The sequence below is a fragment of the Alternaria atra genome (assembly GCF_907166805.1).
Source record: "Alternaria atra isolate CS162 genome assembly, contig: 25, whole genome shotgun sequence".
In the NCBI taxonomy this organism is placed as follows: domain Eukaryota; kingdom Fungi; phylum Ascomycota; class Dothideomycetes; order Pleosporales; family Pleosporaceae; genus Alternaria; species Alternaria atra.
In genome coordinates, this window is record NW_025091323.1 from 5,441,540 (window position 1) to 5,462,246 (window position 20,707).

At 51.9% G+C, this 20,707-nt stretch overlaps 6 protein-coding genes across 6 annotated transcripts; 3 read left to right on the top strand and 3 right to left on the bottom strand.

Moving 5' to 3' along the window:
• Positions 1-416: 416 nt before the first annotated feature.
• Positions 417-2,211, top strand: ALTATR162_LOCUS6862 (uncharacterized protein; the record flags this gene model as incomplete). Its single annotated transcript, XM_043314487.1, has 3 exons — positions 417-540; positions 589-2,079; positions 2,132-2,211. 3 exons carry the CDS (start codon positions 417-419, stop codon positions 2,209-2,211), a joined length of 1,695 nt encoding a protein of 564 aa, XP_043170422.1.
• A 409-nt stretch (positions 2,212-2,620) lies between these two features.
• Positions 2,621-3,839, bottom strand: ALTATR162_LOCUS6863 (uncharacterized protein; the record flags this gene model as incomplete). Its single annotated transcript, XM_043314488.1, has 2 exons — positions 2,621-3,677; positions 3,766-3,839. 2 exons carry the CDS (start codon positions 3,837-3,839, stop codon positions 2,621-2,623), a joined length of 1,131 nt encoding a protein of 376 aa, XP_043170423.1.
• Positions 3,840-4,420: 581 nt separating this feature from the next.
• On the bottom strand, positions 4,421-6,239 carry ALTATR162_LOCUS6864 (uncharacterized protein; the record flags this gene model as incomplete). The annotated part of the gene is made up of 2 exons (XM_043314489.1): positions 4,421-5,562; positions 5,744-6,239. The coding sequence occupies 2 exons, from the start codon at positions 6,237-6,239 to the stop codon at positions 4,421-4,423; spliced, it is 1,638 nt and encodes a 545-aa protein (XP_043170424.1).
• A 1,171-nt stretch (positions 6,240-7,410) lies between these two features.
• On the top strand, positions 7,411-12,720 carry ALTATR162_LOCUS6865 (uncharacterized protein; the record flags this gene model as incomplete). The annotated part of the gene is made up of 3 exons (XM_043314490.1): positions 7,411-10,249; positions 10,300-11,721; positions 11,768-12,720. The coding sequence occupies 3 exons, from the start codon at positions 7,411-7,413 to the stop codon at positions 12,718-12,720; spliced, it is 5,214 nt and encodes a 1,737-aa protein (XP_043170425.1).
• Positions 12,721-14,247: 1,527 nt separating this feature from the next.
• Positions 14,248-15,347, top strand: ALTATR162_LOCUS6866 (uncharacterized protein; the record flags this gene model as incomplete). The annotated part of the gene is made up of 3 exons (XM_043314491.1): positions 14,248-14,580; positions 14,678-15,010; positions 15,117-15,347. 3 exons carry the CDS (start codon positions 14,248-14,250, stop codon positions 15,345-15,347), a joined length of 897 nt encoding a protein of 298 aa, XP_043170426.1.
• A 664-nt stretch (positions 15,348-16,011) lies between these two features.
• Positions 16,012-20,086, bottom strand: ALTATR162_LOCUS6867 (uncharacterized protein; the record flags this gene model as incomplete). The annotated part of the gene is made up of 5 exons (XM_043314492.1): positions 16,012-17,157; positions 17,205-17,264; positions 18,532-18,969; positions 19,708-19,874; positions 19,927-20,086. 5 exons carry the CDS (start codon positions 20,084-20,086, stop codon positions 16,012-16,014), a joined length of 1,971 nt encoding a protein of 656 aa, XP_043170427.1.
• Between the last annotated feature and the right edge of the window lie 621 nt (positions 20,087-20,707).

Genomic DNA, 20,707 nt, shown 5'->3' on the forward strand with positions numbered 1-20,707 from the left:
AAACACATGCTCTATAAGCCCGCAACACTTTTACCCATGCTTATTCTAAGAAGTCCTGACCCCGCTGTTTACCACTCAGTCACTACTTTTATATTATCACAAAGGCACAAGATCCCATCATGTCTATTCACACGTCTTTTCTATTGGGCTTCCATCTTTTCCTAACCGAATGCGCTTATTCGCGCGAAGCTTGGTGCGTCTGGCGCATAGCTTATTTCCCCGCATTCCAATGATGATCAAGAAGATCGTATACCTCATCTATCTCCGGTCCGGGCAAACAACCTGGGCGGCTCGGCATAACGCATGCCGAGCACTTTATAGTGGATTGACATGTATCCGGGACATCTCCAAACATATTGTGACGGGAAGGAACAGCTTCTCTAGCATGAGCAAGACTTTTGTTGTCAGTTAAAAATATGCATTGGACAAGACTTTTCGCTACTGTTGTTTCGTTGGCAACACTACGCTTGGAGGCTCTTGCGGCGACCACCTGTTGGCGGGATACGAAGTGCAGTGGTCCTAGTGAAGCTGCCTTTCAAGGTACTTACATCGATATCGCACTCTTTCTTCTCAACGCTAACAGATTAGGGCCATGGCACGAGAACATCTACGCCCCTTCATCGCGTACAGTTCGTCCAAGATCAGTCATCACCATCCGAGACCGCCACCCAGCAAGCTATCCGCGCACCGTCGTCCTCCGTGGTAACGGAACAAATGTTGTTTTCGATTTCGGCATCGAAATCGGTGGCATCGTGTCTCTCTCCTACACCAGCAATGGAACTGGTGCAATTGGCCTCGCATTCTCCGAAGCATCGACGTGGATAGGGGAGTGGTCCGATGCATCGAACGGGAAATTTGCTGGGCGTGACGGCGCGTTGTATGTCAACATTAGCACTGCCGGTCCCGGGACGTACACGATGCCGGATGAGGTGATGCGAGGAGGGTTTCGTTATATGACTGCCTTTCTTGTAACGGATCGGGGCGCATACGTTAACATCACGGACGTGCAGCTGGAGATAAGTTTCCAGCCTACATGGACGAACCTAAGGGCTTATCAAGGGTATTTTCACTGCAATGATGAGCTGCTGAATAGGATTTGGTATGCAGGCGCGTACACACTCCAAACGAATGCTGTACCCACAAACACTGGACGATGGGTTCCCATGCTTGCGAACGGCTGGGCCAACAATGGTACTTTGGGGCCAGGCGATACCATCATCGTTGACGGCGCAAAGCGAGACCGCGCCGTGTGGCCAGGCGACATGGGTATTGCTGTTCCCTCGGCTTTTGTCAGCACCGGAGATCTCGACAGCGTGAAGAATGCGTTGCAAGTCATGTTCGATTACCAGAATCCTGATGGTTCGTTCCCGGAAGCGGGACCGCCGCTGTTACAGCAAAACAGCGATACATATCACATGTGGACGATGATTGGGACGTACAACTACATGCTTTACACCGACGACAAGGCCTTTGTGCAGAAGAATTGGGCCAAGTATTTGAAAGCCATGGAGTACATATACGCCAAAGTTCAAGTCAATGGATCTGGATTGTTCAATCAAACCGGTACGAGGGATTGGGCACGCTGGCAAACTGGTTTCAACAACACGGAAGCAAACGTTATCTTATACCATACTTTGCAAACTGGCGCTCAGTTGGCGATATGGCTAAACGAAACTATAGCTACCGCCAATAACTCCACAACCAACACTCTAGCAGAAACATACACAAATCGCGCAACAGCCCTCCAAACAGCCATCCTAACACACACCTTCGACGCCTCTGTCGGCGCCTTCCGCGACAATGCAACCCTAACCTCTCTCCACCCCCAAGACGCAAATAGCATGGCCCTCCTCTTCTCTTTGGTCCCTCCTTCCTCCGCTATAGCCCAATCCGTATCCACCGCCCTAACGCAAAACTGGACGCCCATTGGCGCCGAAGCGCCCGAACTCCCCGGCAACATATCCCCCTTCATCTCCAGTTTTGAAATCCAAGGCCACTTCACCGTGGGCCAAACAGATCGGGCGCTAGAATTGATTAGGAGAAGTTGGGGGTGGTATGCCAATCATCCCAACGGCACGGGTGGGAGTACCGTTATAGAGGGTTATAGGACGAATGGGACATTTGGATATAGGCAGGAGAGGGGCTATGGGTATGATCCGAGTTATGTGTCTCATGCTCATGGCTGGAGTGCGGGGCCTACGTCTGCACTGACAGAGTTTGTGGTGGGGATTAAGGTAACGGAGCCCGCGGGGAGGAGGTGGGTTGTTGAGCCTAGGTTTGGGGATTTGGAGAGGGCGGAGGCGGGGTTCGTGACGGGGTTGGGGCCATTTAGGGTGAGGTGGGAAAGGAAGGGAAAGGAGACGGGCGTGGATATGGGGTGGTGGTTGAGACACCGGTGGGAACAAAGGGGGTGGTGAGACTTCCGGTTGATGGCATGGGTGGAAATGTGACGGTGGTGAATGATGGGAAGCGATTGAGAAGGAGAGATATACGATTGAGGAGGGGCGTGTGGTTTTGGAGTTAGATGGAGGGGTTTACAATATACGTGTTAGTAAGTAGTAGGATGGTGGGCTTCAAACCTCGATAACTTAGCATTAGAAATGCATTGGATTCATGTAATTCACAGCTTCCCCTGCAAATTCTTCCCCAGAACATCCTCCCTCCGCCTAACATCCACATCCCTCGGCCCCTCGCCCTTGAACCTCGTCGTAACAACCCACTCTCTAATTCCCCTTCTCCCCTGCCCTTGTTCCTCAACCTCTTTCCCGGCGCGATCCAAGACCAACACCGCGGTATCTTTATCCACACCACCAACCCCATCCTGACCACTCTGTCCATACTGGCCTTTTCCTAGTACGATTGGAGATATGCAAGCTTCGGCGAAGGAAACCTCAGGCTCCCCGTCGTATGTGCGTGGTTTCTGTAGGAAATCGAGGCATTTCTCGCGCTCGGCTTGTAACTCGGACAGACTTGGCGTTGGCGAGGAAGGACTCGTAACTCCCTTGGCCAAATACCCAGCCAACAGCCCCGTCAAGAAGAACTGTGGCGGAAAAAGAATAATCCTATTCTGCCTCGCCAAATCAATCCATTTATTTGGTGGCAGGAACCTGGCAGCCGTGTGTTCAATACCGCCATCATGTGTCGGGTTCGGTATGACGATTTCATCTTCCTCTTCCAGTCCAGAAGACGGCGGCGTGCCCTTTGGTGCGGCGTGTTTCGTCGGTGATACAGAACCAAGAGGTAGGAAGTAAATGTACATTTGCGTCGAGAAACGTTTTGGCACGTTACCGGGTGTTACCCAGCGAGTAAAGGGGATAAGAGTCTCTGTATCAGTCACCGCACCCCATTTCTCGAGTAAATCGCTAAACCTGACGTTCCCGCCGTGTACATCTCGTCTACCTTGTTCGCGCTCTTCGTCGCTTATCCCCGTGAGAAGTTTACCCGTCTTCTTGCTCTTGGCAAGCAAGATGCCACATTCCTCGAACGTCTCACGAACGGCCGCCATACGATATGCCGGTCCATCTTGGTGTCTTGCTGGGTCGTTTACATCGGGGATGACACCATCGTGGGTTTTGGAGAGGGCGCCGCCGGGGAAGACATGCGCGGATGCGAAGCTGGAGGCCTTTTTCACGCGGTGCAAAAGGAGGATTTGGTTCGTGGGTGAGATGAGAAGGACGCTGGGGTGTTCTGTCAGTATGCAGTTGGGGATAGAGATTGGCGAACGGAGGTTTGCTCATGATGGATGCTGAGGAATAGTAGGCATACCTTGCGCTGGGTCTGGGGACTGCTGGGGTCTTTGGTGCCTTCTTGGATGGCTGGTGGTCTGCTGGAGTGGACATGTTGCGCGACTGAAAGGCAATCGCGGACTGTCTAGTGGTCTTCGAGTATGCGGCTGCTCGTAATAACGCTGGTGATCGCGCTATATGCCCAGCCTTTGGGATTGAGAAGAACAAAGGGCGTGCAGTGATCGGACGTGCAGAACGACAGGAGCGCAGCGCAGTCAATCTACTTTCAGCCAGGAGAAGCGCAATTGAACTCGGCTTTGGCATATCTGGCCACAAAAGGAGCCGACAATGGCGGTCGGCGCGTCATGACGGCTGGCATGTGGTTGGTGAGGGACGGGTTGACGCGCGGGGAGGTACCGAGGTTAGGAGAGTAGCTCATGCAGTGACATCGTGTCCAAGAGTCGACACTCGTCCAAAATTCCGGCAGCAGCATGCATCACTTAGCAGAAGACAGACTTTGTACTTCAATAAGAATGAACAGAGTTCGTGGTATCATTGCTTTTGGTCTATCCATAGCTCCGTGATAAGGACATCAATCATCTTCGCGTATCATGTCTAATAATGAGAGAACCAAGCATCCAGCCAACCACCCACTAACGCCCTCCCAATGCATTTCGTATATCATCTTTGCTCGTCTATGAGTAAAGCTTCTTGTCGAAGCTGTGCAGACCGTGCACGTTACCCTCAGCCTGTGCGCTGGCAGTGCGCAACTCAAACCTGACGGTGCCGTTGGCAACACCCTCGTGAAGCTCGGCAAGGCTCTTGATACCAATGTCCTGCAGCGAGTGCTGAACACCAGCCATAAGGTAAGGCACAAACTTGGTGATGGAGCCACGGTCCTGGACGGATCCAGAGACACCCTGGGCAACCAGGACACGGTCGCCCTCAGAGAAGTAGCGCGCAGTACCAGCGTTGCTGGCCTTTGAGTCTGCAGCGCCACCACCGGCCTTCTTGTCCTCCATAGCGGCGATACTGCCCATACCACGGTAGGCCTTGACAAGCTGACCATCACGGCTGACAAAGTACTCTCCAGGAGACTCAGTGGTACCAGCGAGGAGACCACCCATCATGACGGCGGACGCACCCATAGCGAGACCCTTGACAATGTGTCCTACGTTCTGGATACCACCGTCGGCAATGCAAGGCACGCCAAATCGGGAGGCGAATGAAGTGACATTGTACACCGAGGTAGCTTGTGGCCTTCCGACAGCCATGACTTCCTGTGTAATGCAAGCACTTCCGCTACCCATGCCGATACGGAGACCGTCGACACCAGCGGCGATGAGCCCAGCAGCTTGCTCGCGAGTGACGACGTTGCCACCAATCACGTCAAGCTGAGAGTACTTCTCCTTGATGTACTTGATCATCTCGATCTGGTACATGCTGTTTCCCTGGCTGCTGTCGAGGATGACGATATCAAGACCGGCATCTACGAGCTTCTGCAGACGAATCTTGTCCTCAGGTCGGGTACCAATGGCAGCCGCCGCGATCAGCTGCTTCGAGTGTGGGAGCTTGGACGCAAGCGGGAAGTTGAGGTTCTTCATCAAGTCGGAGCGAGACAGGAGCGCAATTAGGTTGAAGCTCTCATCAACGATAGGAAGCTTGCCCTTCTTGGACTTGTTCAGGATGTCGTTGGCCTCCTTGAGCTCAACACCGTGGCGGGCGGTTACGAGGTCGGTCGACATGACTGCAGTGACAGGGTCGTCCAGCTTGTCGTGGAACTGGATGTCTCGGGGTGTGATGATACCGACGAGCTTGGAGCGAAGGGTACCGTTCTCTATAACAAATTGTTAGCGAATGCAGCTTGACAGTAATGACAAAGCGGAGTATTCGTGAGGTAGTTCAGATATTATTTTCTCCACAGTAGGCGGAACCTTGCGGATGAACGAAAGTTATAATTGAAAGGTTGATCATCATATTGCGAATGGGGGTAGAAGAAAAAATAGAGTCCGACTTACCAGTGACGGGGAAACCACCGAAGCCCCACCTCTCCTTCAGTGCCTTGGCCTCTCCAACTGTGGTGTTGGGAGAGATAACGACTGGGTCCAAGATGAAACCGTTCTCGAAGCGCTTGACCTTGCGAACCATCTCGGCCTGGTCGTCCTGAGAGCAGTTGTGGTGGATCACACCGAGACCTCCAAGGAGCGCAATGTGAATCGCCATGTTGTGCTCAGTGACGGTGTCCATGGGCGAGGAGACAAAGGGCGTCTTGAGGGAGATGCGCTTCGTGATTGGGGTGTCGAGGGCGACTTCGGCTGCGGGGAAGCCAATGTAGCCAGGAAGCATGAGGAAGTCATTGTATGTGAGACCGCCGTTCTTCTTGGAGTCGATGAGCGTCTTGATGTCAATGCCATCGTGCTCAGGGTACTCGTTCTTGAGGATCTCAAGAGCCTTGGTGTAGTCCAAAGCGTTCTCAGCCGTGTTGGTCATGGCGTCACCGTTGGAGATGGGCATGATGGGTATATAAGAAAAAGAAACTTCTCAAGGATTTGAGAAGTGTAAGAGGGGTATCACTGAAGGAAACAGACCGTCGTTCTCAGTAAAGGACTCTGGCCGGGGAAAATCGAGGGTTTTCCCAAGAAGAAAAAGTTTGGCAGAGAATGCGGCGCAGAAAGAATTTCAGTGGGCTCCTTCGCCAAGACCTGTGCTGAGGTAACCCCGCCTTTTAGCGTGACTAAGACGCGTCCGAAGGGGACACGATGTGCGCGGTACAGAGACGCATGTGCACATGTCGACTGAGGCACTGACAGAATGCCTGTAGTGGCCAGGTTCTCCAAATGCACACTGTCTACTTTAGCAGTATCGTTTAATGTCTTGCATCTGGGCCGGCGAATATCTGGCTACTTTCTGTAACCTTGTAGTACACTGACATGTTGAGCGAAAACTGCCAACTGGGAGCTCCCTTATACTTGTCTAGTGTTGACATGTCGACGAGTATATAATTGGACGTCTCGAAGGGATACGCTAGGGTAAGGTTGGACGCGATAGCTCACCGTGCGACGTGTAGTAGGGCTGTCGCCGTTATGGTGCCGTACTCTTGTCGCCCTCGAGTTCAGGCACCATGGTTGCGACGTCGCGTAGACTGGAGATTTCCGGGGTGGTTGATGGAAGAGGGAATGATGATGGAGTGAATGGCTCGCCCCAGACGTCGTGATCAACATCAACCACAAACAAGAGATGCAGCACCAGGATGTTGTTTTGACTTTGTCGGTCCGTGTGACGGGAGTCGGGATGGATGATTTTCGCGGCGTGGAGATGGACATGCTGGGGTGGTTGGCTCGACAACAAGCCGTTCAGCCATCGCAGCCTTAGTAAACATCCGCAAAAGCTTGGACTACTCACATCCGCTTCCAGTTTCAACGCCGCAGCCCTTCATCTACGATACCCAATTTCGCTTTACCGTTTCCCATTCCTCTATTCGCCCGTGCAGAGTGGAAGTGCGCGCTTGGTCGCAGGGCTTTGGACTTTCGCTTGGTCGACTTCGCGACTTTTGTTTTGGCGGCAGGCGCAATCCATATCACTTGTAATTATCGCGGGCCTCCATGACGGTCTCTTGAGCATCCACCACGACACCCATCATCACCTTTCTTTGTTCCGTGCGACGTCCCCGACTGTCACGCTCGTCATGAGTTACCTGACCGCCCCACGATCGAGACCTGGGCACTCCGCGACATCGCCCTCCCCGCTCCGCCAGACCTCCACAGCTTCCAATGGCTCCTCAAATCACTCCACTCAGTACCCCCCGAGCCGGTCAAGCACGCAATCGAGTAATACATCCAGCGGCTTCGGCTCGATATCGCACCGTCGCGGGCTGAGTGAGGCCACAGCCCTCTCGCGCCCGCGAACAGAAGACTACTTCGGATCGGGCGAGACTGACCCATCAGACACCTACTCAAGCATGCGAAAAGCGCTACGACCACTGCAGCAGGCACCATCGAACCCGTCGTCGCCCGAGAAACAGAGCCCATCGTCTCCCGATAAGTTTATGAGACCGACGACGCCAGTATATCCGCCATCGCCCGAAAAGCTACTACGTCCAGCGACCTTCTCGAACCCGCCATCACCAGAAAAGCTACTACGCCCCGCGAGTACTAGCCCGGTACGAAGTAGTAGCCACCTGCGATCACATAGCGTTGAGAATCTCTACTCCCCATTCGATGGCTCCGTCTCGCCGACAGCCAAACCGCGCCCTCTCTCGCTAGCAGTGTCACGAAACGATTCCGTGCGCGCGCCTACCCGCGATCACTCCGCCCGGCCGCTGTCGGTTCACCTGGAACGACCGGAACTTAAGAGCTTCCAGAAGTCCTCCACGGGACATCTGCGGACCCTCTCCAAGTTCGCCGAAGCTGGAAGCGATGAGGACTTCGCCATCAAGTCCCCAGAGCAACAAGTCGTGGGTCTCAATGGGCGGAGGAGGCTGCAGCGGACGGACCCAGCACGACAAAAGGCGGCATCCTCATGGGGAAGTCGAAACTGGATGGACCAACAACGTCAGTTTTTGCAGGCATATGAATATCTCTGTCATATCGGAGAAGCCAAGGAGTGGATGGAAGACATTCTTGAGAACGACCTCCCGCCAGTTGTCGAACTGGAGGAGGCACTGCGAAACGGTATCACACTAGCAGAAATCGTCCAGTCGATCAAGGGACAACCATTGCGTATATTCCGCGATCCGAAGTTGCAATACCGCCACTCCAACAACTACGCGCACTTCTTCAAGTTCCTTTCCGAGGTCGAGCTGCCCGATCTGTTCCGCTTCGAACTAGTCGATCTATACGAAAAGAAGAACGTGCCAAAGGTCATCTACTGCATCCACGCGCTCTCATGGCTCTTGTTTCGGAAAGGTATCGTTGATTTCCGCATCGGCAACTTGGTCGGTAAACTCCAATTCGAGGACCACGAACTAGAGGCTACACAAAAGGGTCTGGACAAGTCTGGTGTTAGTATGCCCAACTTTTCTGGCATGCAAGCGAACTTCCAAGTTGAGCCGGAACCAGAGCCAGAGCCAGAGCCAGTGGAGTCCGAAGAAGACCGGATCGATCGAGAACTGGCTGAGAATGAGGACATCATACTAGATCTGCAGGCACAAATGCGTGGTGCTCTCGTTAGAATACGTCTCGGAATGCTGATGGAGGAGCTTTGGGATCACGAACACCTTATTGTAGACCTGCAGGCACGCATTCGTGGCGACTGGGCTCGACAGATTGCCACCTACCGCATGGACATGAAACGTTTCGCAGTCACTCTGCAGGGCGCTGCGAGAGGATTCCTGGTCCGATCGAGGCTCCAAGGTGAGGAGCAGTATTGGCATGCCAACGAAGCCCAGGTGTTGAAGGTGCAGAATCTGTTCAGGGGACGCAAGGCCAGGGCACAAGTACAGTACACCAAGTCCAAAATCGAGCGACATGAACACGGCATACGGCAGTTTCAAGCGGCGATCCGAGGAGCACTCGAACGACTACGCGTCTCCGACCGGTACGAACAAACCCGGGATACCGAACCCTCTGTTATGCATGTGCAGGCTATGATTCGTGGAGCCCTTGTACGTGCGAAAGTCGACCGAGAGTGGACAGAGCTACGAGAGAACGAACCCCAGGTTGCGCAGCTTCAAGCCGTCTCGAGGGCAATGCTTGTCCGCCAATCCATGCGTGCCGACCAGGAAGGTCTTCGTCAACATGAGTCTATGATCACCCTATTGCAGTCTACTGCACGAGGTCTCCTTGCTAGAAACAAGGAAGCCGCGCAGCAAAAGAAGCTGGTAAGCACGAATGTTAATTGGTGTGGTCTTCAATCCCAAGTTCGCGGCAATGTCTTGAGAAATTCTGTCAATCAGATCCAGCAGTTCCTTTACGCCGAAGAACCTCAGATTACCGATTTACAAGCTGTCGCAAGAGGTGCAAAGATGCGCGCAGAAGTTACCGATATCCTTACGCATCTGCACGAGGAAGAAGGCAACGTTCTCTCAATTCAGTCATATATTCGCGGTTTCCTTTCGCGGCAGAAGCACTTCTCTGATCTCAAGGCACTCAAGGCACAAGAACCGACGATCCTGGATCTCCAATCAGCCTGCCGAGGCTTTATGCAACGTCAACGAACGTACGAGACGCTCTGCGAGCTCAACGCGCAAGAGCCCGAGACAGTCGACCTTCAGGCTGTAGCGCGTGGTATGCTGGTCAGGATGAAGATCGGTATGCAGCTCGGTCAAGTAGAAGAGCATGAAGACGCCATTGTCGAGCTACAGACCTTGGCACGTGGCTTGATGATTCGTCAGAAGTTTGCAGAGAAGCAGCAGTTCTACAAGGAGAACATGGAGAAAGTCATCAAGGTGCAGAGCTTCATTCGTGGTCGTCAACAAGGTGAAGCCTACAAGAGCTTGACCAGCGGCACCAACCCTCCCGTATCGACCGTCAAGAACTTTGTGCATCTTCTCAACGACAACGACATTGACTTTGATGAAGAGATCGGTAAGTCGCACCTCTTTCATTGTAAACGCAACGTACTAACCGTTTATCAGAGTTTGAACGTCTGCGCAAGACTGTAGTACAGCATGTGCGCCAGAACGAGCTCGCTGAACAATACGTCGACCAGCTTGACATCAAGATTGCGCTACTTGTAAAGAACAAGATCACTCTTGATGAGGTCGTCAAGCACCAGAAGCACTTCGGAGGCAACGTCGGAACCCTACTCAGCAGCAAGGACATCTCATCAAAAGACCCCTTCGATCTCAAAGCACTCAACAAAAACTCGCGCCGGAAGCTGGAACAATACCAGGAACTCTTCTTTGTTCTCCAGACGCAACCTCAGTACATGGCAAGGCTCTTCAGACGCATCCGTGAACGGAGTCTTGCCGAGGGTGATAGTAAGCGCATCGAGCAGTTGACCATGAGCATGTTCGGACTGGCTCAGAAGCGTAGGGAAGAGTACTGGTTGTTGAAGTTGATCACAAGATCGCTGAAAGAAGAGATTGAGGGTTGTGCGACGCTCCACGAGTACCTTCGTGGCAACTTCTTCTGGGGGAAATTGTTCGCCAATTACATCAGATCACCACGAGACCGCAAGTTCCTCAAGGATGTTCTTGGGTCAGTCATCCTCGAGAACATCATCGAAAACGAGCATCTGGACCTGGAGAGCGACCCCATGCAGATTTACCGTTCCGCCATCAACAATGAGGAGCTCCGAACCGGCCAGAGGAGTCACCGCGATCCGAACGTCTCGCGAGATGTAGCCCTCAAGGACCCCGAAACACGTGGTACTTTCATCCACAACCTTCAAGACCTTCGCGATGTTGCGGATCAATACTTCACAATGTTCGAGGAAGTCCTGCACCGGATGCCTTATGGTGTGCGATATATCGCACAGCAAATGTTCGAAGAGCTACGTTTGAAGTTCCCCTACGAAGCACAAGAGCAGCTTCTGCAAATCACCGGCCACTGGGTATGGAAGGCTTACATCCAACCTGCCCTGTTGCAACCTCAACACTGGGGTGTGGTGGACCGCGGTCTATCGCCAGTCATGAACAGGAACCTTGGGGCCGTTGCTAAGGTTCTCAGTCAAATCGCCTGTGGTAAGCTGTTTGGCGGTGAAGATCTTTACCTACAGCCTCTCAACAGCTACATCACGGAAGCTATCGATCGCCTGCAAGACATCTGGTCGAACATGATCAACGTCCGTGCCGCTGAAGCTCAGTTCGAGATTGACGAGTTCAACGATCTGTTTGCAAGGACCAAGCCAACACTCTACATCAAGCTCGCAGATGTATTCGCCATTCACAACCTCGTCATCGACGACCTACCAAGTTTATGTCCCTCGCAGGACGATCCACTCCGCGAGATTGTTCGTGAGCTCGGTAGCGCTAAGAACAACGAGAACGAGCTTTTGCACGTCAGCTCCAGTGAAATCACCTTGACGCTAAACCCCAAGTACCATGAGCAAGAGGGTGAGTTCTACCATATCCTGCGTTTGACACTTACTAACACTTCTAGATCCCGACTCTGCAATCAAATCACTCTTCATGGAGACGAAGCGTTACATACTTTACATCATCCGCATCCAGACCGGCGCCAACCTCACCGAAATCATAACCAAGCCGATCACCCCTGATGACGAAGCCCGCTGGGACGCTCTAGTCAATGAAGAAATCATCGCACAACGAAAAGATCGTTCACGGAAACAGAGCAACGTAGTCCGCTCTTCCGCCGCATCAACCTACACACAAGACATGGGAGCCAACTCCGTGCTCGATCTCGACTACCCCACACTCAAGCAATATTGCCTGGAGAACATGGTGCAACTCCAACGCGCAGGCCGCATCTCCCACACCAACAACTATCAAGACCTCCTCAACGCCATCGCAGTCGACATCCGCACCAAGCACCGGCGCCGCATCCAACGCGCCAAAGAGTTGGAGGGTGTGCGCACTACCCTCGCCGCTCTCGACGAAAAAGCGCATTTCCTTGAATCCCAACTCAAATCCTACAACGACTACATCGAACAAGCAATGGTTACCCTGCAATCCAAAAAGGGAAAGAAGAAATTCTTACTCCCCTTCACCCGTCAGTACAACCACCAGCGTGAACTCAAGAACAGCGGTCGCGAATACCGGTTTGGGTCTTTCAAGTACTCTGCCCGTAACCTCGCTGAGAAGGGTATCCTAATCTCTTGGTCTGGATACCATGAGCGCCAGTGGGACAGGCTTGATATCACCATTTCGAGCAACCAGACTGGTATCTTTGAGATTCAGGGGTCTCAGGGTAGTATGATGATTCCTGGAGCATTTGCTGAGGTGCCACTTGATGGGTTGCTACAGGCGCAGTTTGATAATCATCAGTTTATGAATTTGTTTGGGGAGGGAGCCAAGGCTGGGGATGGTGTGGCGAGGGTTAACGTTAATCTGTTTTTGCATTTGATCTTTAAGAAGTTTTACAGGGATGAGTAACGGCTGGTATTGATAAAGGGCATGGAATGGGATGAAGGTGTTTGGTGGTGGGACTGTTATACCTTTTTTTTTTCTGTTGTCTTTTGCATTGTAGGGCGGGGGCCTGGTGTTTGGTTGGTTACGACCATGACGATATCGTCGCTCGACGCTTCTTCTTTTTCCTTTTCTTCTTCTTCATCTTTTGGAACGATACATAAATACCTATCTTAGCATGAATGCATCTTACATAATTTGTAACTAGATCTATACCTGCGCGATACGATGCTTTGGTTACCATCCACTTCATCTACTGGTACTGTGATGAAGCAGAGCAGCCGAGCCATCAACAACCTTCACGACTCTCAGCGATTTCAACGAAAAGATTCTCTCGAAAGAGAAATTGTACGTATATATTTGTCCACTTCCTCCTACTTTCCCTTGAGCGACAAAAATTCTGATATACTAACAGTAACTTTTCCCTGCCACTACTGCGCTGGATTAGTGCTAATCGTAAGCAGTCATATCATCAACATCAACAACCATGACCGAGTCTCAAAGTCAAAGTACCGACGACGGACAAGCAGCGACCTCGGATTCCCAGCCTCAACAACAATAATCACCGCCGACGGTCAAGTCTCGGAGCCGGAGCAACACCGAAAGGCAAGCAGCTACCTCGGAACCTCATGCTCAACGAGAGGTATCTGTCTGGGCTATGGGCGGTCGACTCGGGGTGGATGTTGGGAATGAAGAGAGCGTACTAGTGCCCAGTACGTCCGGACGAGACCCGACCCGTGCGAGGAAATATACCAGACTTTGGTTGCTTACCTGTCATTGTGAACGGGCTGATCAGCATTACTGATAGAGGTCGGGCAGAAATGTTTGACACTGATTGAGGGAACAGTGTATAGCAAGTGGACAAGAATGTAAAAGTGTGGTGAGATCATCGCGCGGTAGACGCGTGACGTCATTGATGATTTTTTTTCGTATCTCAGCATCTCCGCGCGATTGTTAACCGACCGTCTCAACACCCACCGCTCGTGCGACGGGGCTTCGATCGCGAACTCCATGTTAGGTTAGACAGGCAATGATGTAAGGACGAGTAAGCTTTCCTGGAGTAAAAAGCTTGAAAAACGGATACTCGGCTCTTTTGTGCTTCGTGGAGCGGACTAGGTAATCACGCATATCGTCATAATGATTAGCGATTTGGCCGACAACATCCGCTTTTCTTAGGTAAAGATGGAGGCAAGCCTCGCGAGTAATAATTAGAGTTAACATCATATCATTTTCAATTGTTTACATCTTTCTGTTTACCTTTTTTTCTTTATCTTCCCTACTATCGGCTGCCAACAAGCAAGCACTAGAACGGAACGAGACGAATTTCGAATCGGGCTTTAGGATCTTGAGAAACGAGGCAAAGCGGAATTGGCCAGTAACCGTTGGACTTGGAAAGCTGTGGGAATAATCAGCAATACGACAACTCTCTGAGCTTCCCGCCGTGGTCGTCGTTGTTATCCTCCTCCCTCACGAAACCTCACCACCACTACCGTAATGGCCGAACATGAACATCGCACTCTCGCCCCGCCCAACCTCACATCTGGCGCCGATGCGCACACGCCCGTAGAAACCCTTCGATTGGCCGAACAAGCAGGGATAGCCAAAGCGCAACTCTCCCTCCTCGACTTGAGCATCAAATCTTTCCTTGGAGGCGTTTTCATCTCACTCGGCGCCGCATTCGATCTTGTCGTTGCCGGCGGCTCCCCGGGTTTGAGACAGAGCAACCCTGCACTTGCAACGCTGATTAGCGCGTTTGTATTTCCGGTTGGGTTTGTGCTTATCATTTTGACGAATGTTGAGTTGTGTACTAGTAACATGTTTGTTATGGTATGTGTCTTGTACCCTATACGCCGAACGCTGCTGGACTGCATATCCCATATGATTTTTATCAGCGAAAAATATTCTAATACTATGTGTATTATAGGCATATTCCACCCTCCGTCGTCGCACCACCGTCTTCGACCTCCTCAAAAACTGGATTATTTCCTACATTATGAACATAGCCGGCTGTCTCTTCTACGCTGGCATCCTATGCTACTGGTCCGGCACGCTCTCCTCTTCTGCGCAAAAAGATTGGGCCGCTAGCCAAGCCAACACCCGCGTCAACGTAAACTGGGGGTATAATCTTACCAGAGGAATAATGTGTAATTGGCTAGTTGGCATTGCATTTTTCTTTAGCACGGAAGGCAGGGATTTGTTGGGCAAGATTGTAGGAATTTGGATTGCGATTTGGACTTTTGTGGGCATGGGATATCAGGTATGTCTTCTTCTTCCCTTTCCCATCGTCTCTCGTTTCTTCTACCTCGCCTCTTTCTCTATATATTCCCTTTGTGAGCGAACCTTTTTCTAACCAATGGCTGCAGCATTCTGTAGCAAACTACCTCCTCGTCCCCATCGGCATGTTCTACGGCGGCACAAACTTTAGCGTTGGCAAATTCATCTGGAATAGCTGTATACCTGTTACCATTGGCAACATCCTGGGTGGTGCGTTCTTCGGTGCATTTACTATGTGGATGGTGTACGGTAGACATGAACCGAGTGTCAAGGAAATGGAGAGGAATACTAAAGAGGCAAATGCGGAGAATGGCGTGTAACGTGGTTAGAGATGAACCGTTAGTAGACTTTACATGAGATAATCGGACTTGTGCTGCCTGTTGTTGGTGGTGTAGTAGTAATACATTCTTACATGGTCCCAAGCAGAATTTAATAATCTGAAGTGTTTGGCCCTTGGGACTGAACGAGAGGTGGGTGGTCGGGTTGCAAAAACGGACACACAGTACAAGAAGAAAGGATGCGGACGTATGAACTAGAAACAAAATAATGTAGGAGCTCGAGGATATGAAAGAGAATTGGCATGGCCCCTGAAGTAAGAGTGACACGCTGAATTCATAGAAAAACTACCCATCATTCGCCTCTTGTTTTGGCTAGGTAAAAGGACCGCCATACCAAATTATTCGAAGCACTATGTTAGCAATAGGCGGCGACGAAAGCAAGGCTACTCTCTTCTTTGCCGAGAGAAAGGGCTAGATGGGGCTGGGCCAGCGCACAACCAGGCTGGGTTTCACAGGTGGTTCAAGGGCCATGCTAATTTCACTCCTGGGTGAACGAGAAGCCATCACAATCCTCCCAGAATGCGGTACAACCAAACGCGATCATGATGGGTATATTTCGCTATCGTCGTGACTTATAGAGCGTAAGAGTCTTCGCATATCCTCCTGAGTTCAGCCGGAGCGCAGTGCATCGACGCATCAATCCAGCCTATATTATCATTTCACCCCCCTCGCCACCAACACCTCCGGTATCTTCCCCATCGTCTTCATCGAGATCTTCCAGCGGATAGGTCAGGATAGCCGCGACGTTTCCCAAGCCTTCGAGTCGCTTCCCGGACTCATGTAATGAGCTAAGGACTCGTACTTCACCACCTTCTACATCACGCACTTGGTCGACTAACTTGACCCACCGTCTTCGCTCTTTTACGTTTTGCGCGCGGAACAGTGCATTGTTGATGAGTAGGACGCCGCCACCTCGTCCGACTGCGCCCTTGGCGACTGCGCGCTCCACTTCGCGCGGGCCGTACCACGCTCGGCCGTCGTCTAGCCGCATGAGCGTGTTGAATTTGTCCATCAACGCCGTTTCGCGCGCGAACTTTGTATCAGATAATTTATTTGTTATCGCTGGGGACGAGAGCACCTCGTTGAGGGAGTGTGTATGCGCCGATGACGAGTGTGCAATGATGATGGTGGGTATGAGGGCCATGAGCGGCTTGTTGGTGGTTCGCGTCGCTTCTGCCTTGATGTACTGTAGAAACGCCGATGCTACGAAGCCTGGGCTGGCGAGTAAGAGTGGGAGCGTCTTGCCTTGGGGGGTGCTAGAGGTATTCGGTAGGTCGATTTGCCGTAGAAGCGTCGAAAGCGTCGTAGAGAAGAACCTTTCCATGCCTTTGCTGTGCCCATCGACGCCACCTCTCCTCTTTCTGGGTACGGATACCTCGATCTTTTGCCGTAATATCGTTTGATGCTCAGTAATCATGCAAATGTGCGCAACACCCTCTCCCATCACGACAGCCCATAGTTCCGCTCGCTTCGACGCGTCGCATGCCTCCTTTAGTTGTTCTAACGCGACGCTATCCCAGCCGTCTGCTTTTTCGATGGTAAATTTGCGATTCAGCTCCAAATCGAGTGTATGATGCTGCCCTAACTTTACGTGCTCGTTCTCCTTTGCTACGCGACCGGATACATGCAGTTGTTCGGAGCCGACATCGAAATCGGTCGACGTTACGGTGATGGTGAGGTCTAGAGAGATTCGCTGGGAGGACGTGGAACCGGCATCGGATGTCTTCGAGACCCGGCGTACAGCCTTTGCGCGTATCAGATCGTGCTCCTGTATTAAGTTGTATGCGTGCCACTGGATAAGTCAGCATAATAATGCCTGAAGACATTGGCGCGTAGTACCATGTCCTCCGGCTCCTCAGGCAGCAGGGTGACGAACCCCGCGCCAGTTTTCTGCTCGATCTGACTTTTTAGTAACTTCATGATAGCGTAGCCTAAAGGTATTCGTGATGTAGAGTTGGGAGTGGTGGTTGTAGAAGAATCGCGAATAGTTGCGTGAAGTTACCTGCGCAGCGTGAACTTTTGGCAGATAGTGACGCAACCGTGGGACGATGGAGGGGCACTAGTGGGGGTCCACCTTATCGACCCACATGTCACCCCAAAGCTATTCACTGTCATCTCGATGGCGAAAGTATAATGTGAAATACCTTGAATTCCCTTAACTTGCTTTTTAGTCAGATTACAACAAAGAGAACATAAGCTTCTTCGTAGAGGCTAATTGGATCTACAGGGCTTCGCAAAAGCAGCTAAGACGCCGAGCGGTCGCAATATATGCTCGCCTTTCTTCAACCTAGAAAAGGATTACTCGTCACCAGTTCCCACGAGGACGAACAAAATAACTCACCTCCAAGCCAAGCTCAGCCTCAACTCGAGCGACATGGACTTCGACACCCTCCACGGCAGCATTGACGAGCGCAGCCCGGTCTTTGTTCACGGTCAGCCTGGTGAAATTGCGGTTGGCCTCCGAACCAGATCGTACTAGCGACAACATCTTGTTCACCTTTTCAGGCAGTTCACGATATTGCAGTGGGACAGCTTTCTGCCTCATCCTCTGCACGAGCTGCACGCTATTGATGGCACCCACGACACTCACAACGCAAATAGCACTGATATTCGCTTACGCATGATACAGATGAAGAAAGTGGAGTCACATGGCCACTTTGTAACACGACTCTTCTCAGCGGCAGCATCGTTTTACTGAATGACTCGGAAGTTGATAATTGAACAAAGCAACATTGACATTCGCTCATAGCTCATGTAGTCGCTATATACATTAAGATAGATAAATATTTACAAGAATGATATCTTAGCCCAGGCCCACCACGCTCTACCTGGCCTTGATGATCTCAGCAGCCTTCTCACCAATACCGTACATGGTAGCCTGGAGATGGCAAGACGGGATGATAGGAATGATAGAAGCGTCAACAATAGACAAATGCTGAGTGCCATACACCATCAACTTATCGTTGACACAGCCACCGTCCCTCTCAGGCATCATGGGGCAAGAACCAGATGGGTGAGCAAGGGTAGGCGACAACATGGACTGCGCAAGCAGAGAGCTGTAAATCTCCTCGTCGGAAGTGTACTGAGCACCTGGGACAGTCTCGGAGATCTTCTTGCTGGCGAGCTCGGGGCGAGCCCACACGGTGCGGAAGAATCGCAGACCAACGGCCATGATCATGCGGTCGATGGGGTTGACAAAAGCGTTGTAGATGACGTTGGGGGGACCGTTGGGGTTCTTGGCGTCGATGTAGACAGTACCACGGGATAGGGGCTTCTCGACACCGACGAGGCCGTAGCTGCCATCAGCGGGGACAGGGAACTCGGCGACAGCGGCGTCCTTGCGGCTGAAGATGTCGGCAATAACAGCGCGCTGCTTGGCGAAACCGCTCGCGAGCTTCTTGTTGTTCTTGTAGATGCTGGGGAGGTAGTCGGTGGCGGTCTGGCTGTTCAGGCTGCTGATGAGCGTCTTGGTGTCGTTGGTCATGTCGGGCAGAGAGATGAAAGCCAGGGCGTTACCACGGGCGTAGGTGTAAGGACCAGTCTTGTGCTCGACGTACTGCTCCCACGCGGAGGCGTTGAAGGTCGCATTGGTCATGAGCGAGTTCTGGTTGGGGAAGTAGTTGGAAGTCGTGTTGAAGACGACGGTGGCGTAAGGGTGGTCCTGGAAGTTGGAACCTACAGCATCGAGCTCAACCTTGACGTTGATGCCAGCAGCCTTCAGGACAGACTTGGGGCCAATACCACTAAGCTGGAGGAGCTTAGGAGTTTGGATAGCACCAGCAGCCAAAATGACCTCCTTCTTGGCGTAAAAGGTGGAGGTCTTTCCAGTCTTGTCGGTCACCTCGATACCAGTAGCCATGGTGGGCCTCTTCTTGTTGTCAAAGATGATCTTGTCGGCGGTGGTGCCGGTGAGGATGTGGAGGTTGGCACGAGTCTGGATAGGGTCGTAGTACGCGTAACGAGCATGCGCACGACGTCCAGTGGTCGCATCCATGGTGTTGGCGTACCAAGAAGGACCGTATGCTTCACCAGCGTTTCCATCCTCTGGAATGTAGACACCGCTGGCCTTCCATGCCGCCCAGTAGTCCTTGATATCCTCGTACTGGTTGGAGGTGATGGACACCTTCAACGGTCCGTTACCGTAGGTCGACTCATCCCAAGTGATGTTGAAGTCCTTAACAACATCGGGGGTGGGAGGCTGGAAAGTGGTACCCTTGATGAAGGCCTCCTCCATTCCCTTCCATCCCCATCCCTTGTTACCAAGAGCCTCCCAGGCATCGTAGTCGGCAGCGGAACCACGGTCGTAGACCATGCCGTTAATGACCGATCCACCACCAAGGACCTTAGCAACGATAACCGCATAAGAGCTGTTGCCAAGGCCTGGCTCAGGCAGCGAGTTGATGTCCTCCCAGATCAAACCGGCTGCAGAGGTCAAATCGTTGGCCTTGTACGGGATCTTGGTGTTGTCGTTGTCGACATTGTCACCCGCTTCAACGACAAGAACAGTCTCTGTGAATAATTGTTAGTAACTCTTGAGCAAATAGCGATTCGAAATACATACTGCTCTTGTCCTCGGTGATACGGTTGGCCACGATCAACCCAGTAACACCACCTCCTACAATAACGTAGTCATACTGAGGCTTGGCGGCAGCACCAAGAACAGGTGACAGGATTACAGCAATCAGCTGAACAGCGACGGCTAAACGGGAGAATACAGGCATCTTGAAAATCCAAAATATTAAGTTTAAACGAATGTAAATTTGGATGCGCGCTGCAATGAACTTCCAAAGGGTGCAGTCACTAGGTGCTTTATACGGACCGAACAAGATACTTACTCGCTGCTCGCATTGGTCGAGAACATGTTCGCCACGTGGGAAAGCCGATATTGCGGTGTTATCTTACCGATTTCATCCCAGAATTGGTTGACCCACTAATACCACGAGGGCGAACAATAGTCTGGTAAATTGTTTGTAGGCATTGTGGCGCGGTGCTGGCGGTCGCCATGTACAGATCTGTTCTAGAATGCGAACGGTAATCCTTCTGGGTAGGGGTACGAAATCCTGAACCTATACACAGGGCGCATAGAGATCGTGCACCTGCTTCTCCCTGACTCCTGGTGAACATCAGGGACTTGTGGACTCCGTTTCGGTCCGGGGCCGGGGTATCATCGTTCTTCCACCAGAAAAGATAAGCTCGCGGCAGTGAAAATTGAAGCGAGGTACGTTCGGTGGGCTGATGTTGTTGTGGGCCAATGCAAATCTCTGCGGCTCGTAGAGCGTACAGACGGACCGAGTGAACGATTCGTGGTCTCTCTGCACCCAGAGTCAGGCCCCGCTTTTGGA